Source organism: Ahaetulla prasina, chromosome 8 (genome assembly GCF_028640845.1).
Source record: "Ahaetulla prasina isolate Xishuangbanna chromosome 8, ASM2864084v1, whole genome shotgun sequence".
Classification (NCBI taxonomy): Eukaryota; Metazoa; Chordata; class Lepidosauria; order Squamata; family Colubridae; genus Ahaetulla; species Ahaetulla prasina.
Window position 1 is genome coordinate 63,175,177 of NC_080546.1, and position 24,200 is coordinate 63,199,376.

General features: G+C 40.1%; 1 protein-coding gene across 2 annotated transcripts in view; it reads left to right on the forward strand.

The window, feature by feature from the left end:
* LDB2 (LIM domain binding 2) overlaps positions 1 to 24,200 on the forward strand; it is a 528,562-nt gene that overhangs the window by 376,497 nt on the left and 127,865 nt on the right. For both annotated transcript variants that reach the window (XM_058192632.1, XM_058192633.1), the window contains exon 4: positions 10,391 to 10,513. In XM_058192632.1, the coding sequence (XP_058048615.1) occupies positions 10,391 to 10,513 (123 nt within the window). The remainder of the gene's footprint in view (positions 1 to 10,390; positions 10,514 to 24,200) is intronic.

A 24,200-nucleotide genomic window follows, 5' to 3' on the forward strand; every position in this document is an offset into this window, starting at 1 on the left:
CTTACTATGCTACAGAGCCCCCGACTATGACATTACCCATGCAAATATGCTAACCTCAATGCTAACATGGGCTACCTCTTGCCCATACCCTCTCATCTTCCTGGGTGACTTAAATCTACCTCTCATTAACTGGGCAACTAATGAATGTTCAACTGACCCAATCCATACTACACTATAAGAAGCTACTCTGAAAAGCTAAAGAATCAGTTTTCAGCAAATGAACCAGCAAACATGTGGAAAACTCTTAAAAATATCACCGGCTATGGCAAACCTCCTTCCCAGGCTGAAGGTAATCAACAACTGGCAGATGACCTGAATGAGTTTTACTGCAGGTTTGAAAGGAAACTATAGCCACCTATCTCCACAACCCCCATCTCAGACACACCAACAATAGCCAAGCCTCCTACAACTGACCCCATTTCATTGGGTTCACAACCCCTAGTGATCACAGAAAAGGAAGTGCAGGACCTATTTCATAGACAAAAGCCAGGAAAAGCTCCAGGCCCAGACAATATAACTCTTCTTGCTTAAAAGTCTGTGCTGACCAATTGGCCCCCATCTTCCCCCATATTTTCAATAAATCACTAGAGATGTGTTATGTTCCTTCTTGCTTCAAATGCTCTACCATCATCCCAGTGCCGAAGAAGCCCACCATCAAGGAACTGAATGACTACAGACCAGTTGCTTTAACATCTGTAGTCATGAAAACCTTTGAAAGGCTAGTGTTTTCCTACCTGAAAACCATCACGGATCCGCTGTTAGACCCCTTGCAATTTGCTACCGAGCAAATAGATCAACAGATGATGCTGTTAATATGGCTCTGCACTACATCCTACAACATCTTGAGTCTCCAAAGATCTATGCAAGGGTCCTTTTTGTAGACTTTAGTTCAGCATTCAATACCATCATTCCAGACATTCTTCTAACTAAGCTAAACCAGCTACAGGTACCGGAACAGACTTGTAAGTGGATCACAAGCTTCCTAACCAACAGGAAGCAGCAGGTGAAGCTAAGCAAGATCACATCAAATACCTGTACAATTAGCACAGGGGCCCCCCAAGGCTGTGTGCTCTCCCCACTTCTCTTCTCTCTGTATACCAATGACTGCATCTCCAATGATCCATCTGTTAAGCTACTGAAGTTCGCAGATGATACAACAGTGATTGGTCTCATTCGAGACAATGACAAATCCGCATACAGACGAGAGGTCGAACGACTAGCCTTGTGGTGCAACCAAAACAATCTGGAACTGAACACACTCAAAACCGTAGAAATGGTGGTAGACTTTAGGAGAAACCCTTCCATTCTTCCACCTCTCACAATACTTGACAACACAGTATCAACAGTAGAAACCTTCAAATTTCTAGGTTCTATCATATCGCAAGATCTCAAATGGACAGCTAATATCAAAAACATCATTAAAAAAGGACAACAAAGAATGTTCTTTCTGCACCAACTCAGAAAGCTCAAACTGCCCAAGGAGCTGCTGATCCAATTCTACAGAGGAATTATTGAGTCTGTCATTTGCACCTCTATAACTGTCTGGTTCGGTTCTGCAACCCAACAAGAAAAACACAGACTTCAGAGGATGATTAGAACTGCAGAAAAAATAATTGCTACCAACCTGCCTTCCATTGAGGACCTGTATACTGCACGAATCAAGAAGAGGGCCGTGAAAATATTTGCATATCACTCGCATCCTGGACATAAACTGTTTCAACTCCTACCCTCAAAACGACGCTATAGAGCACTGCACACCAGAACAACTAGACACAAGAACAGTTTTTTCCTGAAGGCCATCACTCTGCTAAACAAATAATTCCACCAACACTGTCAGACTATTTACTGAATCTGCACTACTATTAATCGTTTCATAGTTCCCATCACCAATCTCTTTCCACTTATGACTGTATGACTATAACTTGTTGCTGGCAATCCTTATGATTTATATTGATATATTGACCATCAATTGTGTTGTAAATGTTGTACCTTGATAAACGTATCTTTTCTTTTATGTACACTGAGAGCATATGCACCAAGACAAATTCCTTGTGCGTCCAATCACACTTGGCCAATAAAATTCTATTCTATTCTATTCTATTCTATTCTATTCTATTCTATTCTATTCTATTCTATTCTATTCTATTCTATTCTTCTATTCTGGGGGGGAAAATAAAGCTCTCAGCCCTCCTGGACTCAGGGTGCACCTGGTGCTTAATTAACCCAACCATGGTGGGGAAATTGGGCATCCACCTGTGGAAGCTAAAGACCCCCCATTGCATTCTGCCAATTAGATGGGTCAGTTGCAGGGGGGAGGGTGAACCACACACTTTCACCATAGAATCTTTAGAAGTAGCCATGGGGACCCATGACGAAAGACTCACATTCATTGTGGCACCCAGAATGAAGTGACCACTAGTTCTCACTTGGCTGAAGAAATGGAACCCCAGAGTAAACTAGAAGCAGGGGACCCTAAGATTCCAATGAAGAGTGACCAGACCAGATGACCGAAGGGAGGTTTTGGAAAAAAATCCAAACAAAGAAACAGTTGTGGCTGGGAGGGCTGAGCCAGCTCAGGGCATTCCCTTGGAATACAAGGACTTAGTTGAAGTGTTCAGTGAAGAAGGTGCTGATGAGCTCCACCCCAACCCACCCCACAGACTGCACCATTGAAATCCTCCCAGGGGCCAAACTACCAAAGCCCAAAGTGTATAGCATGTTCCCCCAGGGAACTCAATGAATTGTGAGCTTTCATAGATAAAAACCTTGCCAGGGGGTTCATCCAACCAACACGATCCAAAATTGCCATACCAGTTGTCAGCTTTGGAAGCCATACTAGGCCAAAGGCTTCCACATGCTGCCACTTTCTTCTGTGTGGGAAAGTAGGGGAGGGGGTGGTAGTACAAGGGATTATTAGACATAATAACATTCTTCCTGCCGGTCAAGGTCAGGCTGAGCTCGCATCTGGAGAAGGAGTGGCTGGAGTGATGTTTTGAGATGGGACGGGTGACGATTGGAGCATGTGATCGGCAGATTACACTGGGATTAACAGTGACAAAGTTAAATTACATAGGGGAGAGTATTTCTCAAGGAAAAAGAGAAGAGGGGGAAATGGGGAAAGATTGACGGGAAAAATCAAAAGAGTAAAAAGTAGAGAAATGATATGGAAAGGAAGATATAAGAAAGAGAAGAAAAAGAAGAAAGGGAGAAAGGAAGGAAAATATTAAAAAATGGAAGTCTGGACAATTTGAAAGAAAATGATTAAAAGAGGGAGAAAAATGAATAGTAAAAAAGAAATTAAAATAAATGTAGAAAGTGTATGGAAGGAGTAAATTAGAAGAAACATACAGATTATTATAAAGGAAGTAGATGAAATGTGAAAGATACAATGGGTTATATGTTTTATTGTTTGAGGATGCATGGAATTGGAAAGTATTATAGTGGATGGTAAAGAAATAAATTTTAAATATAGAAAAGAATAAAGAAATTAATTGACATTAAGCTATAAAATTCAAAAGAAGTAAAAGAGGAAGAAATATATTGTTTAAGAGAAATATTCTAGCAGATAAAATGTGAAAGATAGAATGGTTTATAGGTGAAAATAATTGAAAATGAGATGTAAAATGGAATAACATTGAAATGTTAGTAAATGATGTACCTTAATGTAAAAGAAAAATAATTATTGTTGAACTGGAAATAAGAATTTAAAGAAAATAAGAGATGGAAGGTTGTAATTACTAAAGGGTAATAAAGCAAAGATAGTATAAGATGAAAATGTTAATAATTAAAATATATGAGATGAATTCTCATTTTCTCCTTCGCCTAGACTTTCGGACCGCCGCCCACCACCGCAGGGAGATGGAGCCAATGCGTTGGTTCCGTCCCAGGCGCCTGATGGACCCGGAGAGGTTCCGGACGGAGCTTGGGCCGTTTCCTGAGGATCTGGCCCACGGCACGACTGAAGAACTAGTTGCGGCCTGGGAACGGGCCACGGCTGGGGCTTTGGACCGTGTCGTGCCTTTGCGGCCTCTGACCCGGCGTAGATCTCAATTGGCTCCCTGGTTTTCCGAGGAGCTGAGAGAGATGAAACGCCGGAGAAGACGCCTAGAGAGCACTTGGAGGTCTAGCTGTTCCGAGGCTGATCGGACACTAGTGAGGTCTTTCACTAAGACCTACCTAGTGGCAATGAGGGAGGCGAAACGTTCTTACGTTTCCACCCTCATTGCATCGGCAGATAACCGCCCGGCCGCCTTGTTTCGGGTGACCCGTTCCCTCCTTCATCAGGAGGTTCGGGATGACCCTTTGCAAGGACGTGCTGAGGAGTTTAACGGTTATCTATACGATAAAATCGTTCAGCTTCGGGATAGTTTGGACCAAGATTGCGATGATCCAACCGAGATGACGGAGACGAGTCTTGTTGAGGTTATTTGGGATGAGTTTGATTCTGTGGCTCCCGAGGACGTGGACAGGTTGCTGGGGAGGTTACATGCAACTACATGTTTACTGGATCCGTGCCCTTCCTGGTTAGTGCTGGCTGCTCAGGAAGTGACACGAGGCTGGCTTCAGGGGATTATAAATGCTTCTTTGTTGGAAGGGGTTTTCCCCGCCGCCTTGAAAGAGGTGGTGGTGAGACCCCTCCTTAAGAAGCCTTCCCTGGACCCAGCTATTTTGGGGAATTACCGGCCAGTCTCCAACCTTCGCTATGTGGCGAAGGTTGTAGAGAGTGTGGTTGCATGGCAGCTCCCTCAGCACCTGGATGAAGCTGTCTATCTAGACCCGTTCCAGTCCGGCTTCCGACCCGGTTATAGCACAGAGACGGCTTTGGTCGCGTTGGTGGATGACCTCTGGAGGGCCAGGTATAGGGGTTGCTCCTCTGCCCTGGTCCTATTAGATCTCTCAGCGGCTTTTGATACCATTGACCATGGTATCCTGCTGCGCCGGTTGGAGGGATTGGGAGTGGGAGGCACCGTTTATCGGTGGTTCTCCTCCTATCTCAGACGGTGTTGACAGGGGGGCAGAGGTCGTCCGCGAGGCGCCTCACCTGTGGGGTGCCGCAGGGGTCGATTCTCTCGCCTACCCTGTTCAACATCTATATGAAGCCGCTGGGTAAGGTCATCAGTGGTTTCGGGGTGAGTTATCATCTGTACGCTGACGATACTCAGCTGTACTTTTCCACCCCGGACCACCCCAATGAAGCTATCGAAGTGCTGTCCCGGTGCCTGGAAGCCGTACGGGTCTGGATGGGGAGAAACAGACTCAAGCTCAATCCCTCCAACACGGAGTGGCTGTGGATGCCGGCACCCCGGTACAGTCAGTTGCACCCGCAGCTGACTGTTGGGGGCGAGTTAGTGGCCCCAAAGGAGGTGGTTCGCAACTTGGGCGTCCTCTTGGATGGACGGCTGTCCTTTGATGAACATCTGGCGGCCGTCTCCAGGAGGGCCTTTTACCAAGTTCGCTTGGTCCGCCAGTTGCGTCCCTTCCTTGACCGGGATGCCTTATGCACAGTCACTCACGCTCTGGTTACGTCTCGGTTGGATTATTGCAATGCTCTCTACATGGGGCTGCCCTTGAGGTGCACCCGGAGGCTACAGTTAGTCCAGAATGCGGCTGCGCGAGTAGTAACGGGAGCCGCTCGTGGCTCCTATGTAACATCGCTGCTCCGCAGTCTGCACTGGCTTCCTATGGTCTTTCGGGTGTGCTTCAAGATTTTGGTTACCACCTTTAAAGCGCTCCATGGCTTAGGACCCGGGTACTTACGAGACCGCCTGCTGTTACCTTATGCCTCCCACCGACCGGTACACTCTCACAGAGAAGGTCTCCTCAGGGTGCCGTCCGCCAAACAATGTCGGCTGGCGGCCCCCAGGAGTAGGGCCTTCTCTATTCCAGAGCAACGACACTCTGGAATGAACTTCCCCCTGGCTTACGCCAAGTGCCTGATCTTCGGACCTTTCGCCGTGAGCTAAAAACATACTTATTTATTCAAGCTGGACTGGCATAATGGTTTTTTAATATTTTAATTGGGTTTTATTGTTGTGGGGTTTTAAATTTTTTAAAATTTAAAATTTAAATTTTTAAACATTGGCCTTTTTGTAATATGTTTTATTTTAAATTTTGATTTTAATTGTATATATATTGTGTTTTATTTAGGCTGTACACCGCCCTGAGTCCTTCGGGAGAAGGGTGGTATAAAAATTTGATAAATAAATAAATAAATAAATAAATAAAAATTCTGAGAAATAGACTCAATAAATGGGAAAATCGGGGTTGTCTGGACACCATAGCGGGAAAATCAAAATGAATACAGCAACGGAGAGAGATAAGAAGGAGGAGAGAGGTAAGAAAGGGAGAAGGAGAGAGAGAGAGAAAGAAGAAAGGAGAGGAGAGGAAGAAAGGGAAGGGAAATAAGAGTAGGAGAGAAGGTTAGTGTGGAAGGGAGAATGGAGGAGGGGGAAAGGAAGGGGATGTAGAGAAGGAATAGGAGAGAAGAGAAGAAAGTAGTAAGGTTAAAAGAAGGAAGGGAGAGGATAAGAAAGGGAAGAAAAATTGCTGTAAAATAGAAAAGATGAAATGGAAGAAAAACAACCCTAAATACATTTGAATACATCAGGATAAAAGTTGAATTAGCTAAAAAACAATAAAAAAGAATATATGTTAGTTAATGCAGAAACTTGAACTTGAGGGTGAAAGAAGATGTGGTTTATATAAATGAGCATAGAAGCATTAAGATTGTGATTAAAATATGGTTAAAGAATATTCTTTAACCAGAAATGGTAATATTTGGATATGTTAAGGTGTATAAGATATGATATGGTTCTGTTCTGTTCTGTTCATAAACAATGTGTGTGTGTAGGGGGGAAATCAATAAAAATTGATTTAAAAAAGAAAAGTGCAGGCGGAGATTGACTGGGCCCCTCCCCGCACGTGCAAGCAACTGCAAAGTTCAGCAATTTATTCCAGTGCTCGCGCAAATTGCACTCCCCATCACTAACTTGCTGAAAATGAAAGGGGGAAGCAAGCCGAAACCAAGACAGCCCCTAAATTGGATCATGAAATGCCAAGCAGTATTTGATAAACTGAAACAATTGTTTTCCACTGAACCAGTGCTAAAGCACCCAGATCCAGAAAAATCTTTTGTCATACAGGCAGGTGCTAGTGACATTGCCGTCACTCAAGCTGTCCTCCAAGAGAGTGAGCAGGGCCAACTACAACCGTGTGCATACACTTTTAAGAAATTAACAGAGACTGAACAGAGATGGGCTATCTGGGAGAAAGAGGCATATGCCATACAATGGGCTCTCCTCACATGGAGACATTTCTTGAAGGGGAATAAAATCCCCTTCCAAGTTTGGACTGACCACAAAAATCTGAAAGCCTTTAAGAACTCTCGGAAACTGGGTGGTTAAACCCCTGCTCCCAGCCTCCCCACTAGCAGCCAAAGTTATAACCAGGGCTCAAGCTAAACACCAGCTCCTAATGGACAATGCCACCACCCAAGCTTTCAAGCAAGCCATAACTCAAGGATGACTGGTTCCAGGCTCATAAGAATACCTGCCTCCTTAAAGATGACCTGGCATGGGTGGGAGGAAAGCTATACTTTCCAACCAACCAGTGACTTCCTCTCATGAAAGCCTGCCACAACTCAAAATTCGCTGACCACTTCAGATTTGTGAAAACCCTGCACCTAATTAAAAGTCAGTTTTGGTGGCCATCCCTCAAGAAGGATATAGAAAGCTATGTCACCAGATGCCCTGTCTGCACAGCTGCAAAAAGAAGGCAGGAAAAAACCCCTGGGCTATTGCAAATTGTAGCCGAGCCATCAGCACTCTGGAGAGAGATCTTCATGGATTTCATCATAGAACTGCCAGAAAGTGGGGGGAACACTGTTATTTGGGTTGTAATGGACCTGTTTTCTAAACAGGCCCACTCTATTCCCTATCAAAAAAAATCCCCACTGCCAAGGCACTTGCTAAAATATTTCTACATCACATTTACCAGCTGCATGGTGCCCCCCCCCAAGGATAATATCCAACCGGGGGCTACAATTCATGTCCAAATTCTGGAGAGCGTTCCTGAGCCTTCTAGGTACCAGCCAGGGCTTAAGTTCTAGTCATCATCCCCATACTAATGGTAGGATAGAGAGACGGAACAGTGTTTTAGAGCAGTATTTAAGTTGTTTTATCAACTGCAAACAAGACAATTGGACCAACCTCCTTCCATTTACAGAAGTTGCATATAATAACTCAGAGCACTCAAGGACTCAAGGACCTTTAGAGTTGCCAACAGGTCAGGACTTCAACCCAATGCCAGAACTACCAGTAGAAGAACCAACCATACCCTCCCTTTAGGAGTGGATACAACAACTAAAAAACACCTGGCCAGTAGTAAGAAAAGCTTTGAGTGAGGCTAGAGCTGCCTTTAAAGCCCAAGCTGACAAGAAAAGGATAGAGCCTAAGCCATTTAAAATAGGGGATAAGGTATACTTATCCACCAAATTCCTACAATCCTTGCAACCCTCAAAAAAGCTAGGTCCAAAATTCATAGGACCTTTCCCCATCATTTGAATCATAAACCCAGTAACAGTTGAATTACTACTCCCCAAAACCTTTAGGCAGGCCCATCCAGTGTTTCATTGCAGCCTATTGAAGCCAGAGATTACCTCTCCTTTGAGGCCACCAGCGAACATCCCACCTACTCCTATCATGATTAAGGGGGAGCAGCATTTCAAAATTAAGGAAATCCTGGACTTACGCACATACCATGGCACCATGCAATACCTAGTTGCTTGGAAACATTTGCCCCCCTCTCAAAACAAGTGGGCAGCGAAAAAACATGTTAGGGCTCCCATCCTACTGAAAAAATTCCACTCATAGTATCCTGACAAACCCAAAAACTCATGTTTTGTTTTCTCTTTGTGCTTATTTTGCATGCTGCTCCCCTTTTTCTAGGGGAGCAGCATGTCAGATCCCATAGATCCCTATCAGATGCTGCCATTCTTGCAGGGAGGGGGCCTGGGTGTATTCTTTAGTTTATAGCCTTTTTTCTGATGCCTATGTAGCCTGTACTTTGATTTACCTTCTGAGGAATGTAAGGGGGGAGGGCCATCTGTTTTCTCTCAGCTCCTAAGCCTCCAGCAAGAGATGCCTGGGAACAGTTTCTTATCACCTTCTCAGCCTGTGCTTCTCACAACAACTTCACACCTCCAATGTTGGCTCATTCAACATTGGACTGAGGGGAGGGGTTTCTAATTGCTTTATCCTAATTGAATTGCCAGGGGTACTTTAGTTCCTGCTTTCTTTTGTTCTGCAGTAACTCTCCTTCAATAGAAATTCCTTTTGAAATGCTAATGTTTCAAATCTTTACTTTCTTGAGCAGAGAGGAGAGACAGACCCTTAGAGATAGCTTGCTTTAATTTCCTTGCAATTCCAGAATTCCAGCCTAAGAAGGCTACTGTCCTTCAGTGTTTATTTAAAGGAGTTTAAACAAAGAGGACTAAGGAAAATTAAAACAGGGGTTTGCAACCTTTGACTCTTGCTTTTTTTGCTATTATGCCTTTTTCTTTCAAGAAAACACCACCCTCAGTCCAGTTGTTTCCTTATTTTTTTTTAAAACCCATTGTCCTGCTTGAACCTCTGAAGCATTGGTTGAAGACAACACTGCTCTCTTTTTAAATTGATGTAGCAGTTTGGAGCACTGAAGGGTGGCCATTTTAAATGGGTTGAGGGTTTCTTTTCCCTTTTGGTGTTGTGTCGCCCAGTTTTTTAACTTTGTCTGTAGCTCACTAAACAAGTTCAACAGGAAAAAGGTATCTCATCCCAGTAGAGGCAGAGGAAGTTTATCCTTATTTAATGCCATTGATGTTATTAGTGGATGACTTGCAAGTTCTAACCATGGCTGGTATGCTGACTGGAGGAACCCAGAACAAAACTAAAGAAAGGGTCTAAAGCAAAGCAAAGAAAACTACAGTAAATGAAATGGGATAAACATTAACACCTGTGAGATGTGTCGGTATTGAAGTCAGTTGAATAATTACTTGTATTTCAAAACCTAACAATATCATGTGCCTATCTGGATGCAAATACATCATCTACTTCAAAAATCAGCTATCCTGAATGTACTACTGCTGATCATACTCAGACTAACAGGCTTAGTATTGTTAACTAGCAACAGTAATTTCGGAGAGAAAGAAGAGATAAACAAAGTTTTAGTACTCATAAAATCTACAGCTTGATCAACTGCCATCAGTTGCTTTCTCTTAATTCTTCTTTGCTCAGGAAAGGATACAATTGCCCTAATGAAATCAAATGGCAAAATCTATTGATATTTGAAAAAGTGTTAAATTCTGTAGTAAATCCATTTACATTTCTTGTTACCCTTTATTTTATGCTTGTAGGTGTGCACAGAAGGACGTCTGATCTTGGAATTTACATTTGATGACCTTATGAGAATAAAAACATGGCACTTTACCATTAGACAATACAGAGAACTTGTCCCTCGCAGTATTTTAGCCATGCATGTAAGTATTCTGCCAAAATTGCTTTCTAAAACTTTTGGAGACCATCAAAGCCATAATTTGTTGTCCCAGAAAATGTCTCTTAGGTTGTAGGGGAAAATCTTAGAAGTGGCATTGCCTTTGTTATTGTTCAGTGATGTGTTGAACTAGAGCATTAGGTGGATATCTCTGAAATTTTACTTAGTACATTGTTTTTTGAAATAAAATTAGAGGCATGTTCAGTGCCATACTTGCACACATTCAGGTTTACTGAATGTTAGAACAAGTCACTTGTTAGCCAGGAAGGTCGGCTACAAGATCCTGCTCTCAGGTTCACCCTCAAGATTTGTTAGATAGTACATAGAAGAGCAAGGACTTTTCAGTGGATAGTTATCTTCAGAATCCTCTTCCAGCAGAAAAAGTACTGAATCCACTTTTATTTATTTATTTAAAAATTGTCATCTTCTCTACTTAGCACAGAACTTTGCACTGCAGGAGGGAGGCGTGGCCAGCGCTGCGGGTGAGACGGTCGCAAACCCTGATGTCTCTGGGGTTTGCACCAATATCCCCCTGCCCAGGGGGTCCGTCCAAATTTTGGATCGGACCATAGCTGCCTCAAAGGGGCAGCGAAGAACGGGGGAGCCGCCGGAGCGAACAGGGAGTTGGCAAACTCGCCATAGCTCCGGATCTTTTCTCCTGACCCAGCGGGGAGGAATGCAGTGCCATAGTTTCATCAGGGCAGCTGCACCAAAGCGGGCAGGAGGACAAACCATCAAGAAACAAATTGTTGAAGTTAGGTGAGTGATGATCTCACGAAGGAACAATAAGAATTCAAAAGAGGCACAAGCCTTGGGGAGAACTTGTAGATTGGCAGCTAATTGAATAACAAGTGAAAGTGAAAGTCAATTTGGAGAATACACATTCGGGAAGTGAAAGAGAGAAGATAGGGCTTGGAATGGAAGCAGAGCCCCATTTAAATAAAGAAAAGAAAAATAACCTTTTTCCAACTAAATAATGGTTTGGAGATTCCTGGAAGTTTTAATAGATTATATTGGAAATTAAAGAAATAGGAGAAAAAGGTAAAAGAAGCTATTGAATTGTTTTTTATGTGAATATCTCAAATCCCTCTGTTTTAAATTTATGGAATACTAAAGATATCAATAGGACATAAGACTCTGGAAGATATAAATATAATTAAAGGAGAATTTTGGAAAATCAACTTTCACGTACCAAAGCATTTGAGAACAAAGGATTTTTGTCACCAAAATAGCTACTTATCACCTGTGAACAGTAGCTGTTTCAAAAAGACATCTAGAGGCAGAGAAAGACAGCTACACGATTGGTGGCTGGGACTACACAACAGTTTTAGAAGAGAGTTTCAGATTTTTTTAATTTTTTTTTTTTAATTTGCATTTATATCCCACCCTTCTCCGAAGACTCAGGGCGGCTTACACTATGTTAAGCAATAGTCTTCATCCATTTGTATATTATATACAAAGTCAACTTATTGCCCCCAACAATCTGGGTCCTCATTTTACCTACCTTATAAAGGGTGGAAGGCTGAGTCAACCTTGGGCCTGGTGGGACTTGAACTTGCAGTAATTGCAACTGTGTTAATAACTGACTGTCTTAGCAGTCTGAGACACCAGATGGGTGTCTTTGAATTATGGAAGTTGAATTTTTTTAAAATTTAATTTTGTCATAACAGTATACATAAACATTGTCATAAGTAAAAAACATATCATGAAATATATATATATATATAAGTAAAGAATATGCATTAGCTATATTAATTAGATATAATAAAGGGAACAATAGAACAGGAACGGTAGGCACTTTTGTGCTCTTATGCACGCCCTTTATAGTCCTCTTAGGAATGGGGTGAGGTCAATAGTAGACAGTTTTTGGTTGAAGATTTTAGGATTTTGAGTAGAGACTATGGAGTCAGGTAATGAGTTCCAAGCATTAACAACTCTGTTGCAGAAGTCATATTTTCTGCAATCAAGTTTGAAGCGGTTGACATTAAGCTTGAATCTATTTTTTGCTCTTGTAATATTGCAATTGAAGCTGAAGTAGTCATTTACAGGAAGGATATTGCAATAGATGATTTTGTGTGTTAAACACAGGTCATGTCGAAGTCGACGGAGTTGTAAGTTTTCTAATCCCAGGATTTCAAGCCTGGTGGTATAAGGTATTTTGTTGTTTTCGGAGGAGTGAAGAACTCTTCTAGTAAAATATTTCTGGACGCGTTCTTTCTGGATATCTATCAGAGATGTGGTGTGGGTTCCAGACTGATGAGCAGTATTCAAGAATAGGTCTGGCAAATGTTTTGTATGCTCTAGTTAGTAATGTAGAGTTTTTGGAAAAGAAGCTGCGTAAAATTAGGTTTACTACTTTTAGAGCCTTTTTTGCTATGTAGTTGCAGTGGGCTTTGGCATTTACGTCATTTGATATGAGAACTCCAAGATCTTTGACACGGTGAGGGTCGTCAGTAAGGTAATGACCATCAAGTTTGCACTTGTTGATAGGATTCTTTTTTCCAATATGTAAGACTGAGCATTTGCTGGTAGAGATTTGGAGTTGCCAAGTTTTAGACCAATCGGAAACTAAGTCGAGGTCTTCTTGAAGGGTAGAAGTATTGTTAGTGGTATTAAATAGTTTGACATTGTCAGCAAAGAGAACACAATAACTTGAGATGAGGTCACAGAGATCATTTATGTATAGTATGAAGAGCGTTGGACCAAGAACACTACCTTGGGGAACGCCACTTTTGACAGGAACAGGATTTGATATAGCGTTACCAATTTTGTCCACTTGTTGTCTGTTTGACAGGAAGGCGTTTATCCAATTGTGAAGAGGTCCCGAAATGCCGTAGGATTTTAGTTTGAGGAGTAGTTTATCATGTACTACTGAATCAAAAGCTTTGCAGAAGTCTATGTAGATTGCATCTATTGCTTTACCTTGATCAAGGTTGGTAGTCCATATGTTTTTGCAATGAAGAAGTTGTAAATTACATGATAATTTTTTTCTGAAACCAAATTGTTTATTAGAGAGAAGGTTGTTTGTTTCAAGGTGGAGTGTAATGGAATGGTTTATGATAGATTCCATTACTTTGCATGAGACACAGCATAGAGAGATAGGTCTGTAATTTTCCACTAGGCTTGGATCTCCTTTTTTGAAGATAGGGATGACTGTGGCTAGAGACCAGAGTTTTGGAAGGGAACTAGTTTTTAAGGCTTTATTAAAGATATGCTTAAGGGTTCAGCTATATTAATTGAAAGTTTTTTTAAAAAGTATGCACATAGTCCATCTGGTCCAATAGATAATGATAGTTTCAGGTTGCGAAGGGCTTTTTCAACATTATCTTCTGTGAAGTCTATATGTGTTAGGTTGTTGTTTTCTTCTGTGATGTTTATATGAGTTAAGTCGTTGTTAATATTTTTCGTACGATTGGGGAATGTTGGATATGAGCCATCACTGTTTACAAAGACTGAGCCGAAGAATGTGTTAAAGAGGTTTGCTCTAATTGTTTCATCAGTACATTCTTTGCCGTTAGGTTCTTTTAGTGGTGGGATGGATCTTGTTTCTTTAAGTTTATTGTTCACAAAATTATAGAAAGCACGATTGGAATTAGTGCATAAAAGGTCTTCTTCTTGTTTGGTGTGGTAAGTGTTACATTCTGTTTTTATTTGGTTGCAAATATTCTTGTAGCGGTTTTTGAAGTTTGCTACATAACCCTTTTTGTTTTTTTTCCAGAGGGATTTTTTTTTGGATTGCAGCTTTTTTATTGATATGGGTAATTTGCTTTTCTTTTTGATTTTGGTGGTGATTTGCGGTACGTATAGTTTGATGATTTTATTGATTTCAAGTAGGAATATTTTATAGTAGTCTTCTACAGTGATACAGGTTGAGAATAGATTTTGCCAGTCAAGAAATGAGAGATCATTGTTTATAAGGTCATAGATGGCTTTTTTAAAATTGAAGTTTGGAGTACTATTGTTGTGATGATTTATGTGAGGGCGTATGTTTAGATAAAAGTCTACCATGCAGTGGTCACTGTTGGAAAAGGGTTCTTTTACTTGTAGTCCATAAATTGAGTTCGCATTATTACAAAAGATAAGGTCGAGGCAGTTCATGAGTCTAGTATTGTTAGTTACTAGTTGTTCAAGACCTAGGTTTGTAACTGCATTGTATAGTGTAGTATGGATTGGTTCAGTTGTACATTAATTTGTTGTCCAGTTTATAGAAGGTAGATTTAGGTCTCCCAGAAAGAAGAGAGGATATGGGCAAGAGGTAGCCCATGTTAGTAGTGAGGTTAACATATTTGCATGAGCGATGTCGTAGTCAGGGGCTCTGTAGCATAGTATGAATCTAAGTGTGGTGTTGGTGGACAGGTCACATACAATAGTTTCAGGTAGAGAGAGTTTGTGTGTAACTTGAATATTTTTTAAGTTCAGTGATTTTTTGTAAAAAATAGCTACTCCACTACCTCTGCAGTGTTCACGATCTGATCGAAGGACTTGGTATTCTTTGTTAGAAATAATAGAGTCATTGAAGGATGAATTTAGCCATGTTTCGCAAACAAATATGATGTCAAATGTACCATTGTTTAATAAGAGGATAAATTCAGGTAATTTGTTTACAATACTTCTTGCATTTATTAATTTACATTTGAGACCTGTAGTATTTAGTGTAGGAGAGGTAAGGGGCGTGCATACCTAGTTTTGATTTGTGGTTGATTGAGGGTTTTTTGTAACAGGTGGTGGAATGTAGGTTGGTTGAGCAATGAGTGGTTGATCATTGGATGATTGGAGGTTTTGACTGGGTGGTTGAGGATTTGCAGGTTGATCGATGGATGAATGGGTGTTTCGATTTATAGATGGATGGATGCCTTGTTTGGTGGATGGTTGAATGATTTGATTGGAGTGTGGTTGAGTGATGGGGGTTTGATTGAAGGATTTTGTTTTTATGCAGTCAGCACGATAGTCAATGTAAAGGTTAGTTTCTCCTTCTTCTTGTCGTCGTTTGAGCTCTGAGCGAAGTTCACGGGATCTAATACGTTGTAGGAATGATAAGTCTGGTCTAGCTCTAAGTTTGTTGTAGCTGAGGTTGTTTCTGGCAATTGTGTTTATAGTATAAATGAGATTTCTTTTGCTGATTTCATTTTTGCATATGATTCTACAGAATTTGGGTGCTACTGAACCATCGTTGTATTTTAATTCAGGTCCATCTCTGGAGACTTCAATTATTTCACTAGGGTCAAAGGTTGTTAATTTGTAATTTGAAATGATGTTTCGTATTTTATCAATATCTGGTTCATTTGTAATATCTAGACCAAATAATATAGCATTTTGACGTTTTTTCTCTCTCTCTCCATAGTATCTTTTACTAGTGTTTCTACGTTTTTAGGTTGATTGGTAGATGTTTGTGGTTTAGTTTGTGTACGAGGCAATGTTTGTTGAATTGGGAGATGTTTTTGGTCAGTTGTGTTTTCATTTATTTTTGTTGTAATTTTATTTTCAAGGTTTGCTATAATTTTATTTTCAAGGTTTGTGAAGCGTGCATCAAGTTGTGTATCCAGATTTGTGAAACGTGCATCAAGTTGTGCATCTAGATTTGTGAAACGTGCATCAAGTTGAGCATCCAGGTGTGATAGTAATTTTTTTTCTAAGTTTGTTTGAATGTTGTTAATGACGGTTTTTTCAATGTTTGATATAATAGAGTTAGTGATAGTTTTTTCTAGGTTAGCTTGAATGGATTCGATGATATTTTGTTGTGATTTTATAATTGTGTCTATGTTTAGTAAATTTTCAGTTATGGGGTTTTTGCAGTTATGACATAAGTTTGTTTCGTATTGGTCATTATTTGCAGTTGCATCTATTGATCGGGAGTGTTTTGAATTTTTGTTTGGATTTCTGCCTGGCATGATTGATATTCTGTTATTATTTTACAGTTAATTTTGTTGTAATTTTACTAATGTTAATAGATGGTAAATTCTTTCCACAAGATGGCAGTGTTGTAAAGATGGAGAATTGGTGGATTAGGATGGACCAAATTTGGTGAAGTAGAATCTCTCTATTACTTTATATACTGTAATCTTTCTATTTAAACAAGAATCCAGAGGCAAAGAAAGTTGTAAGAATGGAATAGCAGACTATTCCCCATGGAGAAAGTTCTGTGGGTGTAGGCACACAACTTTTTTTTTTTTTGGGAGGAACTTATGGCTGCCTGCATAATTAGAGGCAGAGGAAAACAGCAAGAGTCAAATAGCTTTCTTGTGACTATTCCCATGAGGATTGGTGTCGTTGGGACCACACAACAGTTTTAGAAGAGACTTTTAGATGGTGTCTTTGGATTATTGATTTAAGTGGAGTTTCTTATTTAAGAAGAACTCAGAGGCAAAGAAGAAAGTAAGAATGGAATAGCAAACTATTCCCACAGAGAAGGCACTGCTGATGTAGATGCATGATATTTTTTTGAAAGGAACTAATGTCTGCTTCTAGAGTTATGTTATGAGATTCATTTTAGAAAATGTTAATATTTATATTAAAATATGAGTGACAATTATGATAAAAATAATTGAGGTTTTGGGAAATGGAGGGAAAAATACTAGAATAAATTGAAATAAGAGGGAAATGAGTGTTAGTATACTGAGGAAGAAATTTTTCTTGTTTTTGCAAATAAGTAAAATGAAAGGATTTGATAAAACTTCTAAGGAAACAGTTAATATTTTGGGAGAATAACTGGGGGAAAGGATTAGTGACTATCCTTGCAAATGTTAAATCTTTTACTTGATATTAAAATGGATTAGATGGAACACTTTAAATATATGTTATTGATTTAGAGGCAGAGGAAGATGAGGGAAGAATGGAATTGTCTATGTGATCTCTGGGCAGTTTTAAGGAAGAGATTTTAGATAGGATGACCTCTGATTAGTAATATAGATATAAAGCTGAGAGTGGTGAAATTATAAAACGTAAATAGAATTTATTAATGATGTTGAAGGGAATTAAGCACGGTGACTAGACTTCATTTAAATATTCTCCTGAATGGGTTGAATTTGATTTATTTCTATAATCAGATTGTGTGCAAATAAATAATTGAATTTAAAGAAGAAGGAAAATACATTGTATTAGATTACAACTTAGGTGAAACTTGATATGTTTAAAAATGAACCTGACCAATAATTTGTTCACAATGATTTTTATTATGTTTGTAAAAAAAATTTAAAAAATTAGCAAAAAAAAAAAAAAGAACTTTGCTTTGCACGCATAGATATTTTACTGTTTTCCAGAATAATTTTCTTGCTTTCTCCAAATGGCTGATTTGACCTTTCATATATGATCTGAGTCAAGATGGATCATATCTGGAATGTCACAATTTATTATTCTAAAAAAATTACATTCTAGAACCATTGGTTGATGAACCTGGCCCCAAAATAAACATTTCATAAAACACCAGAATATTCTGTGCATTATTTATTTTATTTATTTTATTTATTGAATTTTTATACCGCCCTTCTCCCGAAGGACTCAGGGCGGTGTACAGCCGGAGATAAAATACAAAATATATACAATTAAAACAGATTAAAACATAGCAAAATTACAAAACGGCTAATAATTAAAATTTAATTTAAAATATTTAAGAATATTAATAAAACCCCAATTTAAAATCAAACTATTATGCCAGTCCCACTTGAATAAATAAGTATGTTTTTAGCTCACGACGGAAGGTCCGAAGATCAGGCACTTGACGTAGGCCAGGGGGGAGTTCATTCCAGAGCGTCGATGCTCCCACAGAGAAGGCCCTACCCCTGGGGCCGCCAGCCGACACTGTTTGGCGGACGGCACCCTGAGGAGACCCTCTCTATGAGAGCGTACGGGTCGGTGGGAGGCATAGGGTAACAGCAGGCGGTCTCGTAATTATGTTGAGTTCTACACATCTTTGTCCTGAAAGTAAGTTGGCTTTAGTTTTAAATGACCATGAAGAGTTAGTTCTGCTTTTAATTAATAGTGATTTGTACACATAACAGCTGATATTCCATTCTTTTCTCTTTGTATGCTGGATAGTTTTGTTTTAGAGGGATGGAAATGACTTATGGGTCTTTTTTTATTGTTTTGGGAACTGCATATTTAAATAGCAATATAAATATTTCAATCACTATAAATAAATCAAAAGGTACATCAACAATTGCCAGGAATAGTTGGATATGAAGTAAATTCATTTCTGAGCCCCAAATGCAATTGAGTTTTATCAGCATCAGAACAAGTTGCATTATTGTTTTGCTAACTCCATTACTGTTCCAGCTTCTCTAGGAATTTCTTTTCCTGTCAGTCACACAAACTGGTTTTGTGCTAGTCACACAAGCTGGTTTGTTAGACATACCAATTAAGGAGATATTTTTGTCATATTTTCCTTGGTAATTTATAAGCCTAACATATAATATATTTGTCCATTTGTTTCCATTTCTTATCATTGTTCTTGAGGTCCAAGTTCATCTAGTGGGGTGCGTGTCTAAAGTGAGACTACAACTCATGCTCTTCTGGTTTCAAGATTGAAACCTTTAAAACCACCAGATCAAATCGAGTCTTTTAACTGTTGTGCTAAGGAAGTGTCTAAGAAACCCTGAAGACAATGGGAGAGCATCTCAGAAGAATAATGCGAATTCATTAGCTTGTGAATGTCCTAAGCCAGTGATGGTTAACCTTTTTGGTGCTGAGTGCCCAAAATGGGCGCACAAATGCATGTGCATGTGCCCGAACTCCCAAAATGCAATGCGAGCACCCCCGCGCATGTGCCCCATCTCCATGCATACATGCCCCACACACATACGCACCCTCCTGTGCATGTGCCCCAGCCCCCCGCACATGTGCCCCAGCCTCCCTGCACATGCGTCCCCCCCGCACCCCATTTTGGATTCCAGGTTGGTTCAGGAGGCTTTCCAGGCCCAAAATGGCACACAGGGGGGCTTTGCATGGCACCCCCATGCCCCGTTTTGGCTTCCAGGTTGGTGTAGGCATCAGAAATGGAGTAGAAAGTTAGGGTACGCTGGGGGGAACCTGTGGAAATCGGGGAATGCCCTGGCCCCTGTGCATGCGCAGCCGAGACCTGAAGACCAGCTGGCTGGCTGGAGGTGTGCATGTATGCATAGTGGAGCTGGGCTGGGGCAACAGCTGGTGGGCCCACAGAGAGGGCTCTGTGTGCCACCTGTGGCATTCGTGCCATAGGTTCGCCATCATGGTCCTAAGCTATGAACTAAATTAGATTAAGTTAAAATCTGGTCTTTACTTAACCTTCATCTTTTAAGTTTACATTAGGGTTATGATTCAAAGCAATATTTTCCTCAGGAAGGTGTCAAAAATGGATCACCTCAGTATCTTTGCTCTTTTAGTGTTGTGGTAACATATAGTGAGAACATGGCTCTTCTAAAGATAAAACAGCTTAACTGCTTCAGACAGATTATTTAAAAACCTCTCAAAATAGTAACTATGATCAAAGCCACCATCTTGATTATTTATTTTTTTATTTTTTTATTTTGTCAGAACAATATATATAAGCATCGTACAAAAGGTTATATAATATATAAACATATATATGAGTAAATATTAGGAGGTATAAGCATATATATATATAGGAAGAAGAAAAGAAAAACAATAGGATAGGAATGTAGGCACGTTTGTGCTCTTATGCACGCCCCTTATGGTCCTCTTAGGAATGGGGTGAGGTCAATAGTAGAAAGATTTTGGTTAAAGTTTTTAGGATTATGGGAAGAGACCACAGAGTCAGGTAAAGTGTTCCAAGCATTAACGATTCTGTTACAGAAGTCATATTTTCTGCAATCTAGATTAAAGCGGTTAACATTAAGTTTAAATCTATTGGTTGCTCTTGTATTATTGCAATTAAAGCTGAAGTAGTCTTTACAGGAAGGACATTACAATAGATGATTCTATGAGTTAAACTTAGGTCTTGTCGAAGGCGACGTTCCAAGTTTTCTAAGCCTAGGATTTCAAGTCTGGTGGGATAAGGTATTTTGTTGTTTTCAGAGGAATGGAGAACTCTTCTTGTAAAATATTTCTGGACACGTTCAATTGTATTGATGTCAGAGATGTGGTGAGGATTCCAAACAGGCGAGCTGTATTCTAGCATTGGTCTAGCAAATGTTTTATATGCTCTGGTTAGTAGTGTAGTGTTTTTGGAAAAGAAGCTAAGCAAGATTAGGTTTACAACTCTTAGAGCCTTTTTTGCGATGTAGTTGCAGTGGGCTTTGGCACTTAGATCATTTGACATGAAAACTCCAAGGTCTTTAATGGGATGGGGGTCGTCTGTAAGGTAATGTCCATCAAGTATGTACTTAGTGTTTGGGTTCTTTTTTCCAATATGTAAGACTGAGCATTTGCTGGTAGAGATTTGGAGTTGCCAAGTTTTAGACCAAGCAGTTAGATGATCAAGGTCTTTTTGAATGATAGATGTATTGTCTGTGGTGTTAAATAGTTTGACATCGTCAGCAAAGAGAACACAATTACTTGAGATATGGTCACAAAGATCATTTATGTATAGTATGAAGAGTGTTGGTCCAAGGACGCTGCCTTGAAGAACGCCACTCTTGACAGGAACAGGATTTGATAGAGCATTGTCAATTTTGACCACTTGTTGTCTGTTAGACAGAAAAGCAGATATCCATTTGTGAAGGGGTCCTGAAATGCCATAGGATTTTAGTTTTAGGAGAAGTTTATCGTGTACTACTGAGTCGAAAGCTTTGCAGAAGTCTATGTAGATTGCATCTATTGTTTTGCCTTGATCAAGATTTGTAGTCCATATGTTTTTACAGTGGAGAAGTTGTAAGTTGCATGATAATTTTTTCCTGAAAGCAAATTGTTTATTGGAGAGTAGGTTGTTTGTTTCTAAGTGTGAGGTAATGGATTGGTTGATGATTGATTCCATGACTTTGCAGGTGACGCAACACAGAGAGATTGGTCTGTAATTTTCGACTAAGCTGGGGTCTCCTTTTTTGAAGATTGGGATGACTGTGGCTAGTGACCAAACTTTGGGAAGGGAACTGGTAGTGAAAGCTTTATCAAAGATTATGCTTAGGGGTTCTGCTATATTAGTGGAAAGTTTTTTTAAGAAGTATGCACATAGTCCATCAGGTCCAATAGATAGCAATGGTTTCAAGTTATGAAGAGCTTTTCCAACATTATCTTCTGTGAAATCTATATGAGTTAAGTCACCATACTCATTGCTGGTATGTTTATGGAATGTTGGATATGTGTCATCGCTGTTAACAAAAACTGAGCTAAAGAAAATGTTGAAGAAGTTTGCTTTAGCTGTTTCGTCAATGCATTCTTTGCTGTTAGAATCTTTTAGTGGTGTGATGGATCTTGAGTCTTTAAGTGATTAAAGTATCATATTAAAGTATCATATCCGACCGGTCGCAGACAGTGTTGGCAGGAGGGCAGAGATTGGCTCCGAGGCGCCTCTTGTGTTGGGTGCCGCAAGGGTCGGTTCCCTCTCCTCTTCTGTTCAACATCTATATAATAAATAATAATAATAATAATATGAAGCTGCTGGGTGAGATCATCCGTGATTTTGGGGTGAGTTGTCATCTGTACGCTAATGAATAGAATAGAATAGAATAGAATAGAATAGAATAGAATAGAATAGAATTTTATTGGCCAAGTGTGATTGGACACACAAGGAATTTGTCTTGGTGCATATGCTCTCAGTGTACATAAAAGAAAAGATACGTTCATCAAGGTACAACATTTACAACACAATTGATGATAATATATCAATATAAATCATAAGGATTGCCAGCAACAAGTTATAGTCATACAGTCATAAGTGGAAAGAGATTGGTGATGGGAACTATGAAACGATTAATTAAATTAATTAAATTAAATTAATTACTGCAGATTCAGTAAATAGTCTGACAGTGTTGAGGGAATTATTTGTTTAGCAGAGTGATGGCCTTGGAAAAACTGTTCTTGTGTCTAGTTGTTCTGGTGTGCAGTGCTCTATAGCGTCGTTTTGAGGGTAGGAGTTGAAACAGTTTATGTCCAGGATGCGAGGATCTGCAAATATTTTCACGGCCCTCTTCTTGATTCGTGCAGTATACAGGTCCTCAATGGAAGGCAAGTTGGTAGCAATTATTTTTTCTGCAGTTCTAATTATCCTCTGAAGTCTGTGTTTTTCTTGTTGGGTTGCAGAACCGAACCAGACAGTTATAGAGGTGCAAATGACAGACTCAATAATCCCTCTGTAGAACTGAATCAGTAGCTCCTTGGGTAGTTTGAGCTTACTGAGTTGGCGCATAAAGAACATTCTTTCTTGTCCTTTTTTGATGATGTTTTTGATGTTAGCTATCCATTTTAGATCTTACGATATGATAGAACCTAGAAATTGAAAGGTTTCTACTGTTGATACTGTGTTTTCTAGTATTGTGAGAGGTGGAAGTATGGAAGGGTTTCTCCTAAAGTCTACCACCATTTCTACGGTTTTGAGCGTGTTCAGTTCCATATTGTTTTGGTTGCACCACAAGGCTAGTTGTTCGACCTCTTGTCTATATGCGGATTCGTCATTGTCTTGAATGAGATCAATCACTGTTGTGTCATTTGCGAACTTCAGTAGCTTGACAGATGGATCATTGGAGATGCAGTCATTGGTATACAGAGAGAAGAGAAGTGGGGCGAGCACACAGCCTTGGGGGGCCCCTGTGCTAATTGTACAGGTGTTTGATGTGATCTTGCTTAGCTTCACCTGCTGCTTCCTGTTTGTTAGGAAGCTTGTGATCCACTTACAAGTCTGTTCCGGTACCTGTAGCTGGTTTAGCTTAGTTAGAAGAATGTCTGGAATGATGGTATTGAATGCTGAACTAAAGTCTACAAGAAGGACCCTTGCATAGGTCTTTGGAGACTCAAGATGTTGTAGGATGTAGTGCAGAGCCATATTAACAGCATCATCTGTTGATCTATTTGCTCGGTATGCAAATTGCAAGGGCTCTAAAAGCGGATTCGTGATGGTTTTCAGGTAGGAAAGCACTAGCCTTTCAAAGGTTTTCATGACTACAGATGTTAGAGCAACTGGTCTGTAGTCATTCAGTTCCTTGATGGTGGGCTTCTTTGGCACTGGGATGATGGTAGAGCGTTTGAAGCAAGAAGGAACATAGCACATCTCTAGTGATTTATTGAAAATATGGGTGAAGATGGGGCCAATTGGTCAGCACAGACTTTTAAGCAAGAAGGAGTTATCTTGTCTGGGCCTGGCGCTTTTCCGGGCTTTTGTCTGTGAAATAGGTCCTGCACTTCCTTTTCTGTGATCACTAGGGTTGTGAACCCAATGAAATGGGGTCAGTTGTAGGAGGCTTGGCTGTTGTTGGTGTGTCTGAGATGGGGTTGTGGAGATAGGTGGCTGTAGTTTCCTTTCAAACCTGCAGTAAAACTCATTCAGGTCATCTGCCAGTTGTTGATTACCTTCAGCCTGGGAAGGAGGTTTGCCATAGCCGGTGATATTTTAAGAGTTTTCTACATGTTTGCTTCATCATTTGCTGAAAATTGATTCTTTAGCTTTTCAGAGTAGCTTCTTTTTGCTGCTCTTATCTCCCTTGTTACTGCATTTCTGGCCTGATTGTACAGCATTTTATCACCTTTTCTGTAGGCTTCCTCTTTGGAATGTCGTAGCTGCTTAAGTTTAGGTGTAAACCAAGGTTTGTTAT